The 18,413-nt window shown below is 35.2% G+C and overlaps 1 protein-coding gene across 1 annotated transcript; it reads right to left on the reverse strand.

Moving 5' to 3' along the window:
* Positions 1-248: 248 nt before the first annotated feature.
* On the reverse strand, positions 249-14,884 carry LOC111052422. The gene is made up of 4 exons (XM_039436450.1): positions 14,267-14,884; positions 9,536-9,815; positions 8,139-8,334; positions 249-376 (listed from the first exon to the last, which is right to left on the reverse strand). The coding sequence occupies exons 1-4, from the start codon at positions 14,794-14,796 to the stop codon at positions 294-296; spliced, it is 1,089 nt and encodes a 362-aa protein (XP_039292384.1). The 5' UTR covers positions 14,797-14,884; the 3' UTR covers positions 249-293.
* Positions 14,885-18,413: the final 3,529 nt, after the last annotated feature.

The following is an 18,413-nucleotide window of genomic DNA, read 5'->3' on the forward strand; positions in this document are numbered from 1 at the left end:
AAATTTGCCGATTTTGGTAAGTCTTAATTCTCACTTAAATAGAGATGGACAAAATTGTATGTAAATAGGGTATGGTTAGACTTATTTTTTATGCTTTTATGCGTGTGAAATTTGCCGATTTTGGTACCTTATTTTTGCCCAAATATTATAGCAAATAATTCCCTCATTCTTTTTTAATTAATTCGGAATAAAGTCTTAATTCTAACTTTAAAATAGAGACGGACAAAATTGTATGTAAATAGGGTATGGTTAGACATATTTCTATGCTTTTATGCTTGTGAAATTTGCGATTTTTACCTTATTTTGGCCCAAATATCATAGCAAATAACGGTCGTCCAACAAAAGGTTGCCATGTAGAAGAAATAGGCTCCAGCCGCTGAAAAACACATAGAACATTATTTTTCATGAAATGTTATTGATTAGTTAATAAATTATATTTAATAATATTCGCCTGAGAATAGTTATTAATTCAACTAATCATAATCAAATTAATGAGAATAACGATAATGTATGTTAGGTGGAATCGATCACACAAATAAACTTTTCACTGAGAAATGAGATGATAGGATGAAGGATGAACATCCATGAGATTGGTGGGATTCGAACCCACGACTCTCATGGCTACACTTTATCAAAGTTTGGCATCGCCATCCCCAACTGACCTATTGAAGTCCGGAATCATAATTCATGGAAGACTAGATTGCTCTTATATCTGACGACCAGATTTTTAAAACCTCTATTATAGTCCAGTCACCATATACATTGGCGCATGCTATTTATATTGTAGTTCTGTTTTTTTAATAAATTATTTGGGTACTTAAGAGAAGTCCAGAACCAATTTCTTCATGCAAAATTTCCTTGTGCTAGATACAGAGTGGCCCAAAAAACCTTGTATTCCTGGCTCATTTTCCAGTTTTCAGCTATTTCAGCCAAATTTCGTAATCGGACAGAAAAATTTGCTCTCGCCTTTTTTTAGATTATAAAATTCTGAATAATATGAGATCATTTGGAAGTATCTATCTCCAATGAGTACTGAGTTATGATTTATCAAAATTGAGTGAAATTTGAAGAAAAAAAATCAATTTTGATGAATTTTAGTTTTTGATCAACAATATCTTTGATTGTTATCATTTAGATGTATAATTCAAAATCCCTCTGGGTGTATTTTTGTGCTCTACAATAAAATGAGATCAGGTAGAGCGCTCTATCTCATATAGATTTCCAGGTACACCTGACAACAATACTCCTTGTATTGTGAAAAACACCTAATTTCCAGCTTCAACAATCATCACCAACTACTTAGTCCTCACATTGATATTTCGCACAATGACATAAGTTCATGAGATTATGTTCTATGAGAATCACCCGTTAGATTCACTTCATTTCATTATTTCCTAGTGGAAGGCGCGCTTTAGGACAACTCAAGGATCAAAATTTCAAACACTTATAACTTTTGACACAATGCTCAAATTTCATCGATCATCGAATTAACGATTATCGAATTTCCATCTATAGTGAGGTCTAGGTTATGGCAGTGTAGAAAGATAGGAGAACAACGTTGCCGACCCTCTGTCTTGTCAATGCCTTCTATAGACGGTTTATAGATGTAATATTAACTGTTCATTCTCGTGAAAAATAATCAATTATATTTTATTAAGCAAGAAATTATATTTTTCAATAATTCCATAATGAATTTTCATATTTAAGATTAAATATTTTATTAATTGATTATCAATTCTACATTGTTAAAAGACGATCTGGCAAAAGAGCAAAGCGAGAAAGAGATAGCGCTATCCGCTTCGTTGAATGATAGACAAGGATAGGCAACACCATTGCTAATCAAGCACTGCCATTATAACGTGTACCTCACTATAGCAAAGTAGGCTACATTTTAGCTTCGTGTGAGAAGCTACAAGGTGACAAGGTGTCCTGGGAATTAATAATTTCGAGTCTAGTAATTGGGTAATTACTTTTAATATAACTGTTATTTATTACTGATTGTATTAAATTAATTATTTTTCATTAGGGATTGGCCTTTGTCATGATCATCATATTCTGACGTCATACTTTTAGGAAACAGAAAACCTCAACACGATTTACGTGACAAAATTTAGCCATAGAGAAACAATAGCATAAGTAGATATCCCATGGTATAGGGTGTTTATGTCGCAACTTTTACTGTTATCTCAAGCCAGTATTGACCACGTAGTTCTTTCCTGTGAAGCTTTATGACGCTGGTAGTCTCTCATATTGTGCCGTTCATACACTCTTACCCGGCCAAAACAGTAAAAAACCACAATAATCGACGGTAATCGTCTTGAGAACAGTAAAAGTTGCGACATAAACGCCTTTTACCATGGGATATCTACTTATGCTATTGTTTCTCTATGATTCAGCACACATGTCATTTTAGCACATTTAGCACACATGACGATTTACGTCACAAAATTTAGCACACATGACAATTTACATCACAAAATTTAGCACAAATGACATTTTTTTGGCAGTCAAGATATATGGACCGACAACTTTAGGTGGACGCCGATCTACCAGGAAGTGGTTTTGCAGCTCATAACACTGTCAGCTAGTGTTACTGACCATAAGTGGTCACCATTCCAACAACAGAACCGAGACACGTTACTTATCTAATTGACTCACTTCGCTCGGTCAACCAGATATAAATATATAAATAATATAAAAGTACAGAAATTGCTCGCTTGATATGATAGGATTATCAATTCTAAAGATGGAAATAAATTGGAAGTTGCATTTCTTCAAATGCTAATTGATGTTTAATTATTATTAAACGAAAATCCCAATTAAATTCTGTAAATCACCCGAAGACTTCTGCTACTGCAAATATTGACAGGGTAAACAGCTAGATGAAAATTCTTAATTGAGATTTTCGTTTAATAATAATCATTAAACATTTATTCATTAGCATTTATGAATAAATACAATCTCTCAGTAATTTATATTTCGATATCACTCCCCAAATGAATTGGATTCATCATTTTGTATTGTATGATTGCAGACATTTTATATGCAATTCAATATTGAATTTGATGAATGAACTTGAATCAAATGCTGAGTTATCAGCAAATTTAATCATCCTCATATCTCAATTTCAAATATTCGAAGGAAGCGGAGAAGTATAAATAAACCACATCCTAGTTTTTGACTTTTGTCATAAAAAAGCAGATAAAACAGATACAAATTTCCCGGACGAGATTCGCTGAAAAAGTTTCCTCGTTTGTATTAATATTGTTCTCTTCGTCTTCCCTATTTTGTTGAACTTATAATTCTAACTTTTCTTCCATCTATTTTTTATCCTTCAATGATTATGAAGGTGATAAAATTGATGAAATATGGTGGTTAGTATACAGTTTTTTGTCTGCAGGCTATAGTCTTCAGAGTGAGTCATAATGTATGGGAAACTCTGAATAAGTTGGAGACTGTTGTAGATATAATTCTGTAACTTCCAGGATAAGTTATTGGACGAATACTCTACCTTTCGACGTACAACTGAATTTCAACCACGAGCCCACTTTTATAAAATTCTGTAACTCCTTCCGGTGCCAGGATATCAAGTTATTGGCCGAATACTCTACCTTTTGACGTACAACTGAATTTCAACCACGAGCACACTATAGTGTCTAGTTATCTACTACTTTTTTATCTCTTGGGGGGTCCAGAAGAGAGCCTGCCGGCTACTAACTAAATTATAAATTATCTACTCTACAAAAAATCTGGTGTGGCGCACTCACACAACTTTCCTTGCCGTTATGAAAATTGATCACCTGACGCTAGTGTTCTCGCGCATTTCAAATCTACTATTCAAAGATATGAGACAGCTGGTGATAGGACAATAACGCCGGAGACACACGAGGTCTGCTATCTCTTCGTAGTGAATGATTTAATAGAACCAACAGTTGCCAACAGTTTGCAATTTAATAATCACATTTTCTCGAATTTCAAGCTTATTTTCAAATTTTAGGTGAAAATGTTACTGGACATCAATTGCAGAGATTTTCATGCTCAATCTTTTCCACTCGAAATTATTCGTTTAAATTATATCTGAGACCTGATAATTGGAAATCTAAAATCAAACTTTGCATAGATGGGGCGGAGCTCCTGAAATTTTTACAGATATGGGACTTGTGGCAGTTGATATAGCTTATCAATGACTATTTCAGGTATGAATTTGATCAAAATAGTTGGAGCCGTTTTCGAGAGAATCGCGAAAAACCCTGTTTTTGACAACATTTTCGCCATTTTAGCCGCCATCTTGGATTGCATTTGATCGAAATTGTTCGTCTCGGATCCTTATAGTGTAAGGACTATACGTTCCAAATTTCAAGTCATTCCGTTAACTCGGAGATGAGATATCGTGTACACAGACGCACATACACACACACACACACACACACACACACACACACACACACACACACCACACACACACACACACACACACATACAGACCAATACCCAAAAACCAGTTTTTCGGACTCAGGGGACCTTGAAACGTATAGAAATGTAGAAATTTGGGTACCTTAATTTTTTTCGGAAAACAATACTTTCCTTACGATAGGTCCTATGGTAATAGGGCAAGGAAAGTAAAAAAGAGTTTGTTTTAATGTCTTGATACGGATTGTGATTGCTATAAGGAAGGAGTACTGTATCATTACGAGATTCAGTTCCAACAATATCATGAATTTTATAGATGTATCATTACTACATTATCATACTTGATAGAGGCTTGTTCGTATTCATCTCCAATTAGGCACCCTTAGTTTTATTTTCATTTTCATGAAATCAACAGGCTGTTGAAGTTTTAATCACTATTCTTTGCCTTTAGTAGGTGCAGGGTTCTTGTTGTTGTTGTTGTTCTTCTTCTTCTTCTTCTTCCTCTTCTTCCTCTTCTTCTTCTCATTCATCTTCTTCTCTTCTTCTTCTTCTTCTTCTTCTTCTTCTTCTTTTCTGTTCTTCTTCTTCTTCGTCTCTTCTTCTTCCTTCTCTTCTTCTTCTTCTTTCTTCTTCTTCTTCTTCTTCCTTCTTCTTCTTCCTTCTTCTTCTTCTTCTCTTCTTCTTCTTCTTCTTCGTTTCTCTCTTCTTCTTCTTCTTCTTCTTCTTCTTCTTCTTCGTCTTCTTCTTCTTTCTTCTTCTCGCTTCTTCTCTTCTCTCTTCTTCTTCTTCTTCTTCTTCTCTTCGTCTTCTTCTTCTCTCTTCTCTTCTCTTCTTTCTTCTTTCTTCTTCTTCTTCTTCTTCTCTTCTCTCTTCTTCTTCTTCTTCTTCTCTTCTTCTTCTTCTTCTTCTTCTTCTTCTTCTTCTTCTCTTCTTCTTCTTCTTCTCTTCTCTTCTTCTTCTTCTCTTCTTTCTTCTTCTTCTTTCTTCTTCCTTCTTCTTTCGTCTCTTCGTCTTCTTCATCTTCTTCTAATTTTTTTTATCCTTATTCTCTCCTCTACAAACATTTCTTCTTTTTATCTGTCCTTAATCTCTTCTTCTTCCTCATCTTCAGAAATAAATTCTAAATTCTGAACATTTTTTATTCCATGCATGAAATCTTCAAATTGCTTTCTTGGACATGCTTGTAATAATAATTATTATTATGATAAATACTGATAGACTGGCACGTTTACGTACTGTGCCTATATACCGATCATATTGAATTTGAATGCAATTAATATCTGTAGATGTATGTATTTTATGATTGTATGTTTTATTACTACTCAGTCGACGTGTTACGTCATAGCTCGTTGCTCTTTCCTTGTGCATTTTTTGCTTTTACTTTGCTCTTCAGAGAACTTAGATTTTTGTTCTTGTAAGATTTCCTTGCCGTGCGTTACCTCTTCACAAAGCCGGTGATAAACCTGTTTTGAAGCTCAGCATTCACATTTTTCACGCTAGAAAAGTTGTAACTTGAGACTTACGTACATAAAAGTGTATGTTGAATGATTTGAATGAGGTCCACGTTATAATTAATATGTTGCTGTCCTTGTCTATATTTTGACAAAGCAGATAGTTACTTACTTGACAAAGCAGATATACTTTTCTATAGTTATAATGGCAGTGTATGATTAGCAATGGTATTGCTATCATTCAAAAATGCGGATAGCGCTATCTCTTTCTCGCTTTGCTCTGTTGTCAGATCGTTTTTCAACAATGTAGAAGTATAATTGATTATTCAATCTCAGATATGAAAATTTATTATAAAATCATTGAAAAATTTTTTTTTATTGACGAATAGAATGTAATTGATTATTTTGAACAAGAATGAACAGTTAGTATTACATCAGACATACCGGGCATCAGCTATCCTCTATTGAAGGCAGTAGCAAGGCCGAGTATCGGCAATGCTGTTCTCCGATCTTTCTCCTCAGCCATTATAATGTGGACCTCACTATTATAGAGGTCAATTTATGACAATAGAATTTCATAATAATAATAATATAGTAGAAACTATCATAGATGAGTAAACAACTAGAGAAGGCCTACTCGCCCTTGTTTAACGGAAAACACAGTAAAGAGTATCATAGACGAATAGATACCTAGAGTGATACTCTAGCAGAAAGCTGAAAAATTAGTAGCATACTGAAAAATTATGATACAGTAAAGGTTCTCATAGAGGAGTAGACAACTATAGTGAGGTCCACGTTATAATGGCAGTGGAGAAAGATAGGAGATCAACGTTGCCGATCCTCAGGCTTGTCAATGCCTTCTATAGATGATAGCTGATACAGGTTTATTGATGTAATATTAACTGCTCATTCGAGTTTAAAATAATCAATTATATTTTATTAAGCAAGAAATTATATTTTTCAATAATGAACTTTCATAACTAAGATGGAATATTTTTGTTAATTTATTATTAATTCTACATTGTTAAATGACGATATGGAAAAAGAGCAAAGCGAGAAAGATACAGCCCTATCCGCATTGTTGAATGATAGACTAGGATAGCAACACCATTGCTAATCAAACACTGCCATTATAACGTGGACCTCACTATAGAGTACTGAAACGTGGCTTTTCTTGTACTGAAAAATAATTATAGATTGTCATAGACATCTAGAGTACTCGGTCATAGCATACTGGAAATGAATGATAGACTATCATGGACGAGTAGACATCAAGAGTACTCAACCATAGCTTACTGGAAATGAATGATAGACTATCATAGACGAGTAGACATCTAGAGTACTCACCAGTTGCGTACTGGAAATGAATGATAGACTATCATAGACGAGTAGACAGCTAGAGTACCCAACCATAGCATACTGGGAATGAATGAGAGACTATCATCAACGTGTAGACAACTGAAGTACTAAATCATAGCTTACTGGAAATGAATGATAGACAAGTAGAGATCTAGAGTACTCAAACATAGCGTACTGGAAATGAATGATAGACAATCATAGACGAGTAGACATCTAGAGTACCCAACCATAGCATACTGGGAATGAATGAGAGACTATCATCAACGTGTAGACAACTAGAGTACTCAATCATAGCTTACTGGAAATGAATGATAGACTATCATAGATGAGTAGAAATCTAGAGTACTCACCAGTTGCGTACTGGAAATGAATGATAGACTATCATAGATGAGTAGACAACTAGAGTACTCAATCATAGCATACAGGAAATGAATGAGAGACTATCATAGACGTGTAGACAACTAGAGTACTCAACCATAGCATACTGGAAATGAATGATAGGCTATCATAGACGAGTATACATCTACAGTACTCACTAGTTGCGTACTGGAAATTAATGATAGACTATCATAGGCTATCATAGACAAGTAGACATCAAGAGTACTCAACCATAGCTTACTGGAAATGAATGATAGACTATCATAGATGAGTAGACATCTAGAGTATTCAACCATAGCATACTGGAAATGAATGATAGGCTATCATAGATGAGTATACATCTAGAGTACTCACTAGTTGCGTACTGGAAATGAATGATAGACTATCATAGACGAGTAGACATCTAGAGTACTCACCAGTTGCGTACTGGAAATGAATGATAGACTATCATAGATGAGTAGACAACTAGAGTACTCAATCATAGCGTACAGGAAATGAATGAGAGACTATCATAGACGAGTAGACAACTAGAGTACTCACCAGTTGCGTACTGGAAAACCCACACCCATCCGCATTTCCAGAAATTCATGTGGAATATGAGCGACAACACACATTTGCCCAGCAGACAGATCATGAGTCGCATGAGGCATCGGTTGTGCAGCGTGTGCAGTTGAGGCTTCATCATGTAAACCACTATGAAACTAGTCAGGAAAATCGCCGAAATCATCTTCATTATCTAAAACAATTATTTATTTATTTATTTATTCCATTGACAATCACAAATCATAATCATAATATAATATCACTTTTTGCTATTAGAAAAAACGACTAGCAGTCAGATATTTTGCAATAAATGAATTAATCACTCACTTTGACAACGAGATCTTTCGGCAGGTTCGCCATCTTCTTGGTTGTTTCTAGGTTTCTTCCTTCTAGGTTTCTCTTCTTGGTTTCTTCATCGCCAGCTTCTAGACAACCAAGAAGATGGAGAACCTGCCGAAAGATCTCGTTGTCAAAGTGAGTGATTAATTCATTTATTGTAAAATATCTGACTGCTAGTCGTTTTTTCTAATAGCAAAAAGTGATTTAATAAGCAGTTCGTGATGGAAAACAACATTGAAGAATAATATAATATGATTGGAATGAGACAACAGGCATATTGAGATATAAATGTAATTACTGATTGTTGAATAATTTTCATAAAAATATACCGTAGTGCATCAGATTAAGCTAAGGCTAAGCACTCCTGAGGAGGCGCGGCTTGTTGATACGAAGTGTTGATCTGAAGGAGATTGCCTTATCAAACCGTTCCACGCCATGCCCGATTCAGTGTATGTGAGTTATTCCATTCAATAAGCAAGAATCACCTGGATGCAAAATGCCGCATCACGCCTCCTCAGGTGTGCTTCCAGCTAAAGTTTGTTATGAGATGCATTAACAATTTGGTGATACAAACTTCGCCGGGCCACCTAGTATTGAATAATAATTCTGTTGTCTGATTTTTACGGTGATATTGGAGTATGAATGAAACCTCTTTCTCTTTCTTATTATTCAAAATGAAAAGTTGCAAAAACCTAAAGGTGCGTACGGATTTACGCGCCGCGAATATGAGCAATTCACTTTTAATCAGCTGATGCCAAGCTTTTTATATCTGTATCTTACCGTTTCTGTAAAAATACAGATATAGTCAGGTGATTAAAATGAATTGCTCATGTTCGCGGCGCGTATATCTGTGCGCACCTTTACATATAGATCGAAGCGAAATCCAAAAGTAAAATTCCTGTCAAATTTCATGAGAATCTATTGCCGCGTTTCGCCGTAAATGCAAACAGACATACATAAAGAGAAATAATGCAAAACCATCGACTTGAGTATTAGACCTCACTTCGTTCGGTCAATAATGAAAGGTCAAAGTAAATAAATAAATATATAACAACCTTGTAGGCGACCGGGTGAGAGTCTTTGCGAACATCACAGCGGTACAGAACCAACTCGACAGTCCCGGGTTCAAGGTCGAGGCAGTAGTAGCTTGCATCGGTTTCGCCGAATGGAGATTTCTCAATTTCGCCGAATTCATTTTCCTCGGAAAAGTACATGGACCCGTTGGGCATGACCGTCACGTTGGGGTAGGAGAACGGCTTTGAACCGTCACAGTGGAACGGCGTCGAACTCAGTAGGGCGTCGCCTCTCAATCCATAGATTTCGGAGTCCTTGTGACTGAAAAACGTCAAGTTGTTACAGCATTTCACTCCAAAACACCTTCTAATTTATTATCCAAGACTAGCAGGTAACCAGTGCTGCGCAAGGGACTTAAAACTTGACAAACTGAAAACTTGAAGAATCGAAAATAGGCCTATAACCATCATCGCTAAATTGAAAATCTATATACAAAATTACAACTTAAATTTGCAACAAATAATGCCCAGTAAAATGTTCTTGTTGCTTTCGAGATATTAGTTTGGGCGCAAATGTAGTCGAAGAAGAAGAAGAAGAAGAAGAAGAAGAAGAAGAAGAAGAAAAAGAAAAAGAAGAAGAAGAAGAAGAAGAGGAAGAAGAAGAAGAAGAAGAAGAAGAAGGAGGAGGAGGATGAGGAGGAGGAGGAGGAGTAGGAGGAGGAGGAGGAGGACCCCCATCAATCTATTCAGGCACATATATAATGTACAGCCTCATTTGAAAACGCTGTATATACAGAACATAACAAAACAGAAAATCGCTGTTCATATGTGAGTAAAAAAACAAGAAAAGCCTCGATATTTCCCAGACAATGATCTGATTAATTTTGCATTCAAATCAATTTTTAGTAATCGAATGTGAAAGGGAAGGAATTAATTGAAGGAAAGAATTGGAGGAAAAAGAATTCTCATTTTTTCAATGACAAGTGAAAGATGAGATAGAGAGTGTGTGTGTGAGAGTGTGTGTGTCTGAGAGAGAGAGAGAAAGAGTGAGAGAGAGAGAGAGAGAGAGAGAGAGAGAGAGAGAGATACAGAAAGTGTGAAGGAGTGGAAGAGGAATAAAGGAAAAAGCATTGTGTGATTTCATTAGACTTCTGTGGTTTGAAAATTGATTTTATAGTTCGTCAATTTCAACTGAACACTTGAGCCCTGGTACGTCTATTAAAATTCAAACATGATTCAGTGTTGACGTCATCTAACGAAACCAGTGCATTGAGAAACAAAGAGAAAAGCAAATGACGTCATTGAACATCGATTAAATTAAATAGAGTACCGGGAGCAAGAGTTTATGCAATCACATTTTTGGCAACAATACTTTTTGATTATAACTGTAGACACATAATTCCTTAAAACTCATTCACTTATTTAGGCTACTTTATTGAAATTAATAAACACAATATAAAACTATTGAAACTGATCGTTAAAATGTATTAATAAAGGGGTACTAAAAGTTTTATATTGTTTTTATTGAATAATTCCTTATATAGAGTGACACAGAATAACGGGAACTTTTAAAAACGCCATAAAACACTAGTGGGGAGGGCAAAATAGTTATTTGTGCAACTAGTGCGCAAAGTGACAGTCTGCTGCACCGAAAGAAACGTTTACGCCCGAGCCGTAGGCGAGGGCGGAATGGTTTCTAGAGTGCAGCAAACGAACTTTGCGCACGTATTTCACATTAAATTTTTCCTACAGTTACCATTGAATATGAAAAGTGGGTAATTATGGGTAAAATTCCCTGAAATCCATCAAATGTTTTTCTGTGTAATTTTATTATTAATAAAAACGTTAATTTATTTAAAAATGAATAATAATAATTGAATTATAATGATTAGTAATTCAATTGAAAATTTATGTGACTGCTTGAAGGGGGTTTATGTTATGTAAGCATTGAAATGACTATAATGAAGGCACATAATGGCAAGGCAACGCTGTTCTCCACTGCCATTCATTATAACGTGGGCCTCACTATGAGTATTACCAATTTAATTTCGATTTTGCTGCACTGGTGCTCCATATAACCTACTAACTATTTTGCGTTGTCATGCTGCAAATCTGGAGTACGCAAAGTACTCACTTTGCACACTAGTGCGGAAAAGTGATTCTTTGCGGCCTGCAATCAGTGCACAAATGGTCACTTTTCAAGGTATCTGTAGGAAAATGAATTTATTCGAACTAATGTAAAGTTCAAGACTTGCCATTTGAAAATTATTAATAACATCTATCACTTTTCGACAATTACTTCTTTAAGATGGCTTCCTCCTGCACGAATACACTTTTGAAATCTGTGTTGAGATTCCTGAACGATTGCTGCAACATTGTTAATTTAATTTTGAATTGTCTGTTATGATTAAACCACAGTTATTGATCAAGTTATGAGAACGTTTGATTTGAGATGGCTCCACAAACAGAAAATCTCAGGTGTACAGATCATGGGACCAGGAAACGCAGATGTTGCAGCGATCAATGAGGAATCGTCAACACAGATTTCAAGAGTGTATTCGTTCAGGAAGAAGCCATCTTAAGGAAGTAATTGCTAAAAAGTGATAGATGTTATGAATGATTCTCAAATGGCAAGTCTTGAACTTTACATTAGTTTGAATAAAATCATTTTTGCCCTTCCCACTAATGTTTTATGGCGTTTTTAAAAGTTCCTGTTATTCTGTGTCAATCTGTACATTCCTTACACCCCGTTTTGGGTGTAAGCATAGAGAAACAATAGCTTGAGTAGATATCCCATGGTAAAGGTCGTTTATGTCGCAACTTTTACTGTTATCTCATGTCAATTACTATAGATTATTGTAGATTTTTACTGTTTTGTTGGGGTTAGAGTGTATGAACGGCACAATATGAGAGATTACCAGCGTCACACACCTTTTTGGGAAAGAAGTACGATGTCTATCGGCTTGAGATAACAGTAAAAGTTGCGACATAAATTCCCTATACCATGGGATATCTACTCAAGCTATTGTTTCTCTATGGTGTAAGCCTGTGGTGCTATTCTGTAAGCTGTGTAATTCTGAATAATTATTAAATAAATAAATATGTATTTGAGAGAGGAGTGTTGATCTAAGTGTGGATCAAGAACTATATACTCTCTTAATTGTAATTCGTTCCAAGATAACTTTGTAGACAATACATTTTTGTATAGTGGGGTCCACGTTATAATGGCAGTGGATGAAGATAGGGGAACAGGGCTGCCGATTCTCTGCCTTGCCACTGCCTTTCACAGAGGATAGCTGATACCGGTATATCTGGTGTAATATTAACAGTTAATAAAACGAATGAACCGTTACTGTTCATTCGTTTTGAAAACTAGTAGGTTTTGTTAATATTAACAGTTAATGAAAACGAATGAACAGTTACTGTTCATTCGTTTTGAAAACTAGTAGGTTTTGTTATTCGTTTTAAATGACCATGCTCTAACAAGTTCTAAAGGTGCGTACAGATTTACGCGCCGCGAACATGAGCAATTTACTTTTAATCAGCTGATACCAAGATTTTTATATCTATATCTTATACCATTTCTGTAAAAATACAGATATAGTCAGCTGATTAAAAGTGAATTGCTCATGTTCGCGGCGCGTATATCTGTACGCACCTTAACGTTCTAACCCATGCTTCACAAGGCTCTGATTATTCATTTATTTATTTTATTTATAAAACTTAATAACTTGACAAACTGAAAACCTGACGTAACGGAATCTTGAAGAATTGAGAATTGGTCTATAACTATCCTCGGTAAATTAATAATCTGAATGCAAAGTATCAAGTTAATCAGTCCAGTAGTTCAGACGTGATGATGTGTCTTTTCGCGGATTCCCTTTCCCGTATGTGTATAAGCAACTTCTTTCCTGTTCATATCATATTATAGATAATCATATTTTAATCGTCAAGAAAATGCATATTTTCGAATGATACATTTTCATAATTGGAATAAAATATTGTCTTGATTAACTAGTAGTTCTGTGAACAGTAGACCTCTCGTAGTATTCTCATCCACAAGTACCTGATTGAAACTATACACCTTATGGAAATACAGCAATAGACTGGCTTCTCCACACATCTGTGTAATCACTTGTCAGCTGATTTATGATGAATAATTTTCTATAGTCTGATTTTTACTCTAATATTGGCGTATGAAGGAGGCTCCTTTTCCTTTTATATTATCCTTGAAATGCAAAATCTCCAAAAACCTTGTATATACATCGACGCACAATAAAAACAGGAACATACCTGTCAAATTTCATGAAAATCTATCACCGCGTTTCTCCGTAAATGCGCAACATATAAACATTTAAACATTTATATATTAAGAGAAATACCAAACCGTCGACTTGAATCTTAGACCTCACTTCGCTCGGTCAATTATATTTCTACATTGTTAGAAAACGATCTGACAACTTTGTGGAGCTAGAAAAGGATAGCTCTATCTACATTTTCTAATGATAGACAATGAACAACAAAGTTAATCAAATACTGCCATTATGACGTGGAGCTCATATAGTACTGTACCTGCGAGGAAGATAACTCAAATTTATTCATAAAAAAATAGTGTAACAATAATATAAAGAATATACTGTCTGCTTGGATGATTTGTCCGTGTGAAAGGAGGAGTCGTACTGATTTGGATTAATTCATAATCAGTTAAAATTATTAAATTCTATAGTATTTTTACAAATTTATGGAATAGATTTCATCACAACTTTTTCTCACCTTTCAAATCTGTAAACAGTGGGTGCATCAACAGGTATATCCTCACAAACGGCCGTGAAACAAGAATCAAGTTCGACAAACCTTTTATTCAAAGGACAGCATTTTCGTTTAAATTTTAGAATCTCTTCTAAAGGAAGATCTTCCTGGTCAATGTAATCCGGTAATTGTGTAGCATTCGTTGAAGATGTAGCAGAATTTTCAAGTTGGTAAGTAATTTTTGTCTGTGTTTTGTCAATTTTTGTTGAGGAAGTTTCATTGGGAGACAATGTCCTATCGATAACCGTTGAATTACTATTAGAAACTTGTGTTTGATTATCCGCGGAAACATTTCGCTGATTAGAGGATGATACACTTGTTTCGGGTAAAACACTACTAGAATTATTAACCCTAGAAAAACTTGTAGAATCAGTTAGGTTCTTCGTCGCGGAAACTGTTGAACTACTGTTAGACTCTGTCAGATTAGTGGCACTCGTTTTAGAAACGAAAACTAACGCAGAAATTAACAGAAATTCAGCTACACGCCGACCCATGTTGTCTGCCCGACCGTTAACTAACTTCTGACTTGACTCAAGGCTAGGATTCTGCTGTAACGCGGAAAAAGTTGCAAGCTTCTCTCTCTCTCACACACTCTCTCTCACGCGTACAGACAACATTATTTATTCATTCATTCCTGACCAACAATGTGACGAGAAAACGTTGGCTCCGATATTTATTCCAATGTAATCCGTTCTCAAGACGAATTTATTTCTAATCCATCTCTCCAGAGATGCTAATTTTGCATAAAATTGTCAATTTTCCTTATTAAATTCCGAACAATTTTCAAGCCATGACGTGGGTAGAATTATGTAGTATATACGTAGAACTATACATTCTGGCTCTCTAAGGAGCAGCCCTGTAATATTTATGTAATGATGGAGACTTGGAAGTAAATAATGTAATTATTTTATTAGATGTGAGTGTGAATGGAATATTTAATAGGGATATAAAGATAACAAGAGTTGTCTTGATGTAATATATCAGTAACATACCTGTCAAATTCCATGAAAATCTATTACCGCGTTTCGCCGTAAATGCGGAACATAAATATAAACATAAAGAGCAATGCAAAACCGTTGACTTGAATCTTGGACCTCACTTCGCTCGGTCATAAGAGCTTATAATAACAAAATATATAAAAACTAAGGGGTACTAGCTTTTTAATTCATTAAAAAACTATGGACTAGTCCTGGTAAGATGAATTTATTATGTGAAATAAGCTGATATAAATTTGAAAGTAATGGAAAGGAAGTCAATTTGAATTAGGATATGACTATTGCTTCCAATGTACTGGTACCGTAATACAACTCACGTTTTTTCGAATATTAGAATATAATATATTCTAATATATAATATACTCACGTTTTTTCGAATATTAGAATATAATATATTCTAATATATAATACTAGCAGGTAACCCGTGCTTCGCAAGGGTCTTTCTTAAAACTTGACGTAATGAAATCTAGAAGAATTCAAAATAGGCCTATGTACAGTGAGTCAGTCATTCTATCAGGGCTCGAATAGTTTTGAAATTTTAATTAAATAAAAATGGCAGAATACAATTTCTTTATGTAAATAACAACACCTTCATTGAAAGACATATTAACTGCATGCATTTTCATATTGCCATACAGCATTGATGAAACTGTAGACGTTTATTTAGCATTTGTCTCAAAAAAATTTTCCAGCTGAAAAATTGATAATCCATGCCACGTGTAGGCCTTAACATTGCATCAGGAAAACGAAGTTTCAAAACTATGGTTTTCAGGTAGAATGCAATATAGAAACAGATGTTCCTTTTTTAATTTCGACCATATGATTTGGTGATTTTTTAATGAAATCGAATGTACCATTAATGAAATTTAAACATTAATTCTGAAAAATCTAGAAGTAAAATTAAAATTTGGGCTTCCAGGTGCACGGGATTGATATTTTTAGAATCTATGTGCAAAATTTGGAGATCTAAATCATTCCCGTTTTTCCGGTATGAAATCCACAAGTTGACATGTTTTGATGCGAACAAACGAACACACGAACAAACACAACCCTACTCTCTCTTATTATATAGATACTCACGTTTTTTTTCAAATATTAGAATATATTATATTCTAATATTCGAAAAAAAACGTGAGTTATATTGACCGAGCGAAGTGAGGTCCAAGATTCAAGTCGACGGTTTTGCATTTCTTTTTATGTTTATATTTATGTTCCGCATTTACGGCGAAACGCGGTAATAGATTTTCATGAGATTTAACAGGTATGTTCCTTTTTAAATTGCGCTTCGACGATACAAGGTTTTTGGAAATTTCGATTTTCAAGGATAATATAAAAGGGAAAGGAGCCTCCTTCATACGCCAATATTAGAGTAAAAATCGACTATGGAATTATTAATCATAAATCAGCTGTCGAGTGGATTATAAATTGCATATTTAATTGCACGTTTTATTTATTGGATTTAATATGCAATTCAATATATCAATGTAACTTAGTAGAAAAACAGACTATGGAATTATTAATCATAAATCAGCTGTCGAGTGGATTATGAATTGCATATTCAATTGCACATTTTATTTAGTGATATGCAATTCAATATATCAATGTAACTTATTGAAAACACAGCTGTTGTGTGGACTATTAATTGCATGCAGTGAGGCATGCAATTGATAACTTGAAGTAGCGTAGTATTTTCTCCCGACTTTTTCCTGCTTTCAACTCGGTAAGCTTTTGATGATAGTAGCATAGCTGTTTACATCAAATTATTAGCATTGTCGATACAACAACCCAAACAGCCATTGGTCGTTTATACACCGATATCTCGCCGACACGACAGGACAGGACAGAATTTACTCTGATGGACAGTATTAGAGGAGACTGTGGTTTATAAATGCGCGAGGTCTACTGTTCACAGAGCTCCTAGTTTGAGCTCTTGTGATGAGATGGAAGTTGAATTATAATCTCCACCTCTTTCACATTACCTCAAGTTCACAATAACTAGTAGTTCTGTGAACAGTAGACCTCACGCAGTTTCCTCATCCACAAGTATTTGGTGTCACTTGCTCTACTTCCAGCGGGACCAGTATTTCTCCAAAATATGTGTCATGTTTTACAGTCTGTCAATTTCTCCAGACATTTGTGTAATGCATGCAATGAACTTGTCAGCTGATTGATTATGAATAATTCTATAGTCTGATTAATCCTATCTTCAGAGTAGAATATCGGGGGACAGAGCTCCGCTCGGGAGTTGATAGGCATAGGAATGGAAAATTTAAAAGGGAAGAATCATGAAATTATCCTTGAAAATTGAGTATTTCTTGAGAATTATCAGTATGTACTGTCCAATAACAACTGTCATATACAGATTAAATCTGAAATGATGACACCTGAAGTTTGAAGGTGAGAAGTGGAAGAAAATTGGAATATGTTCTTGGATTCCAATACAATAAACCATTTTTTTTCAAATAATTGAATTATTGAATAATTGGAATTATAGTGTAATGACCTTAAGTTTCAAATTTCAAGTCGTTCCGTTAATTGGGAGATGAGATATCGTGTACACAGACGCACATACATTCACACACACTCATACACACACACACACACACAACACACACACACACACACCACACACACACACACACACACACACACACACACACACACACACACACAACACACACACACACACACCACACACACACACACACAACACACACACACACACACACACACACACACACACACACAACACACACACACCACACACACACATACAGACCAATACCCAAAAACCACTTTTTTGGACTCAGGAGACCTTGAAACGTATAGAAATTTAGAAATTGGAGTACCTTAATTTTTCTTATTACTTATTCTTTTACTTATCACTTTCATCATACAACAATGCTTAACAATATAACTGTCTACAGGTGTAGAAACTCAGTCGGCAGTTATTTTGAAAATTTCAAATGTGCCGCCAAGCGCCGTTACCATGGCAACCAGTAAACGACACGCGGTAGACATGGAGCGTGTGCCGGCCGGCAGGTAGGCACGTCGCCTGTCATAACTTGTCAAATTTTGACGGGTCACTTCTGCCTTCGATTTGATCAGTCGCATCG

This window comes from Nilaparvata lugens, chromosome 10, assembly GCF_014356525.2.
Source record: "Nilaparvata lugens isolate BPH chromosome 10, ASM1435652v1, whole genome shotgun sequence".
NCBI classification, from domain to species: domain Eukaryota; kingdom Metazoa; phylum Arthropoda; class Insecta; order Hemiptera; family Delphacidae; genus Nilaparvata; species Nilaparvata lugens.

Coding starts and splice junctions, on each gene's coding strand:
- LOC111052422 (XM_039436450.1), bottom strand. CDS start 14,796: ATGGGTCGGCGTGTAGCTGAATTTCTGTTAATTTCTGCGTTAGTTTTC. Junction 8,335..9,535: donor CTCACCCGGTCGCCTACAAG/GTTGTTATATAT, acceptor TAATTGTTTTAG/ATAATGAAGATGATTTCGGC. Junction 377..8,138: donor GGTTTTCCAGTACGCAACTG/GTGAGTACTCTA, acceptor TGTGTTTTTCAG/CGGCTGGAGCCTATTTCTTC.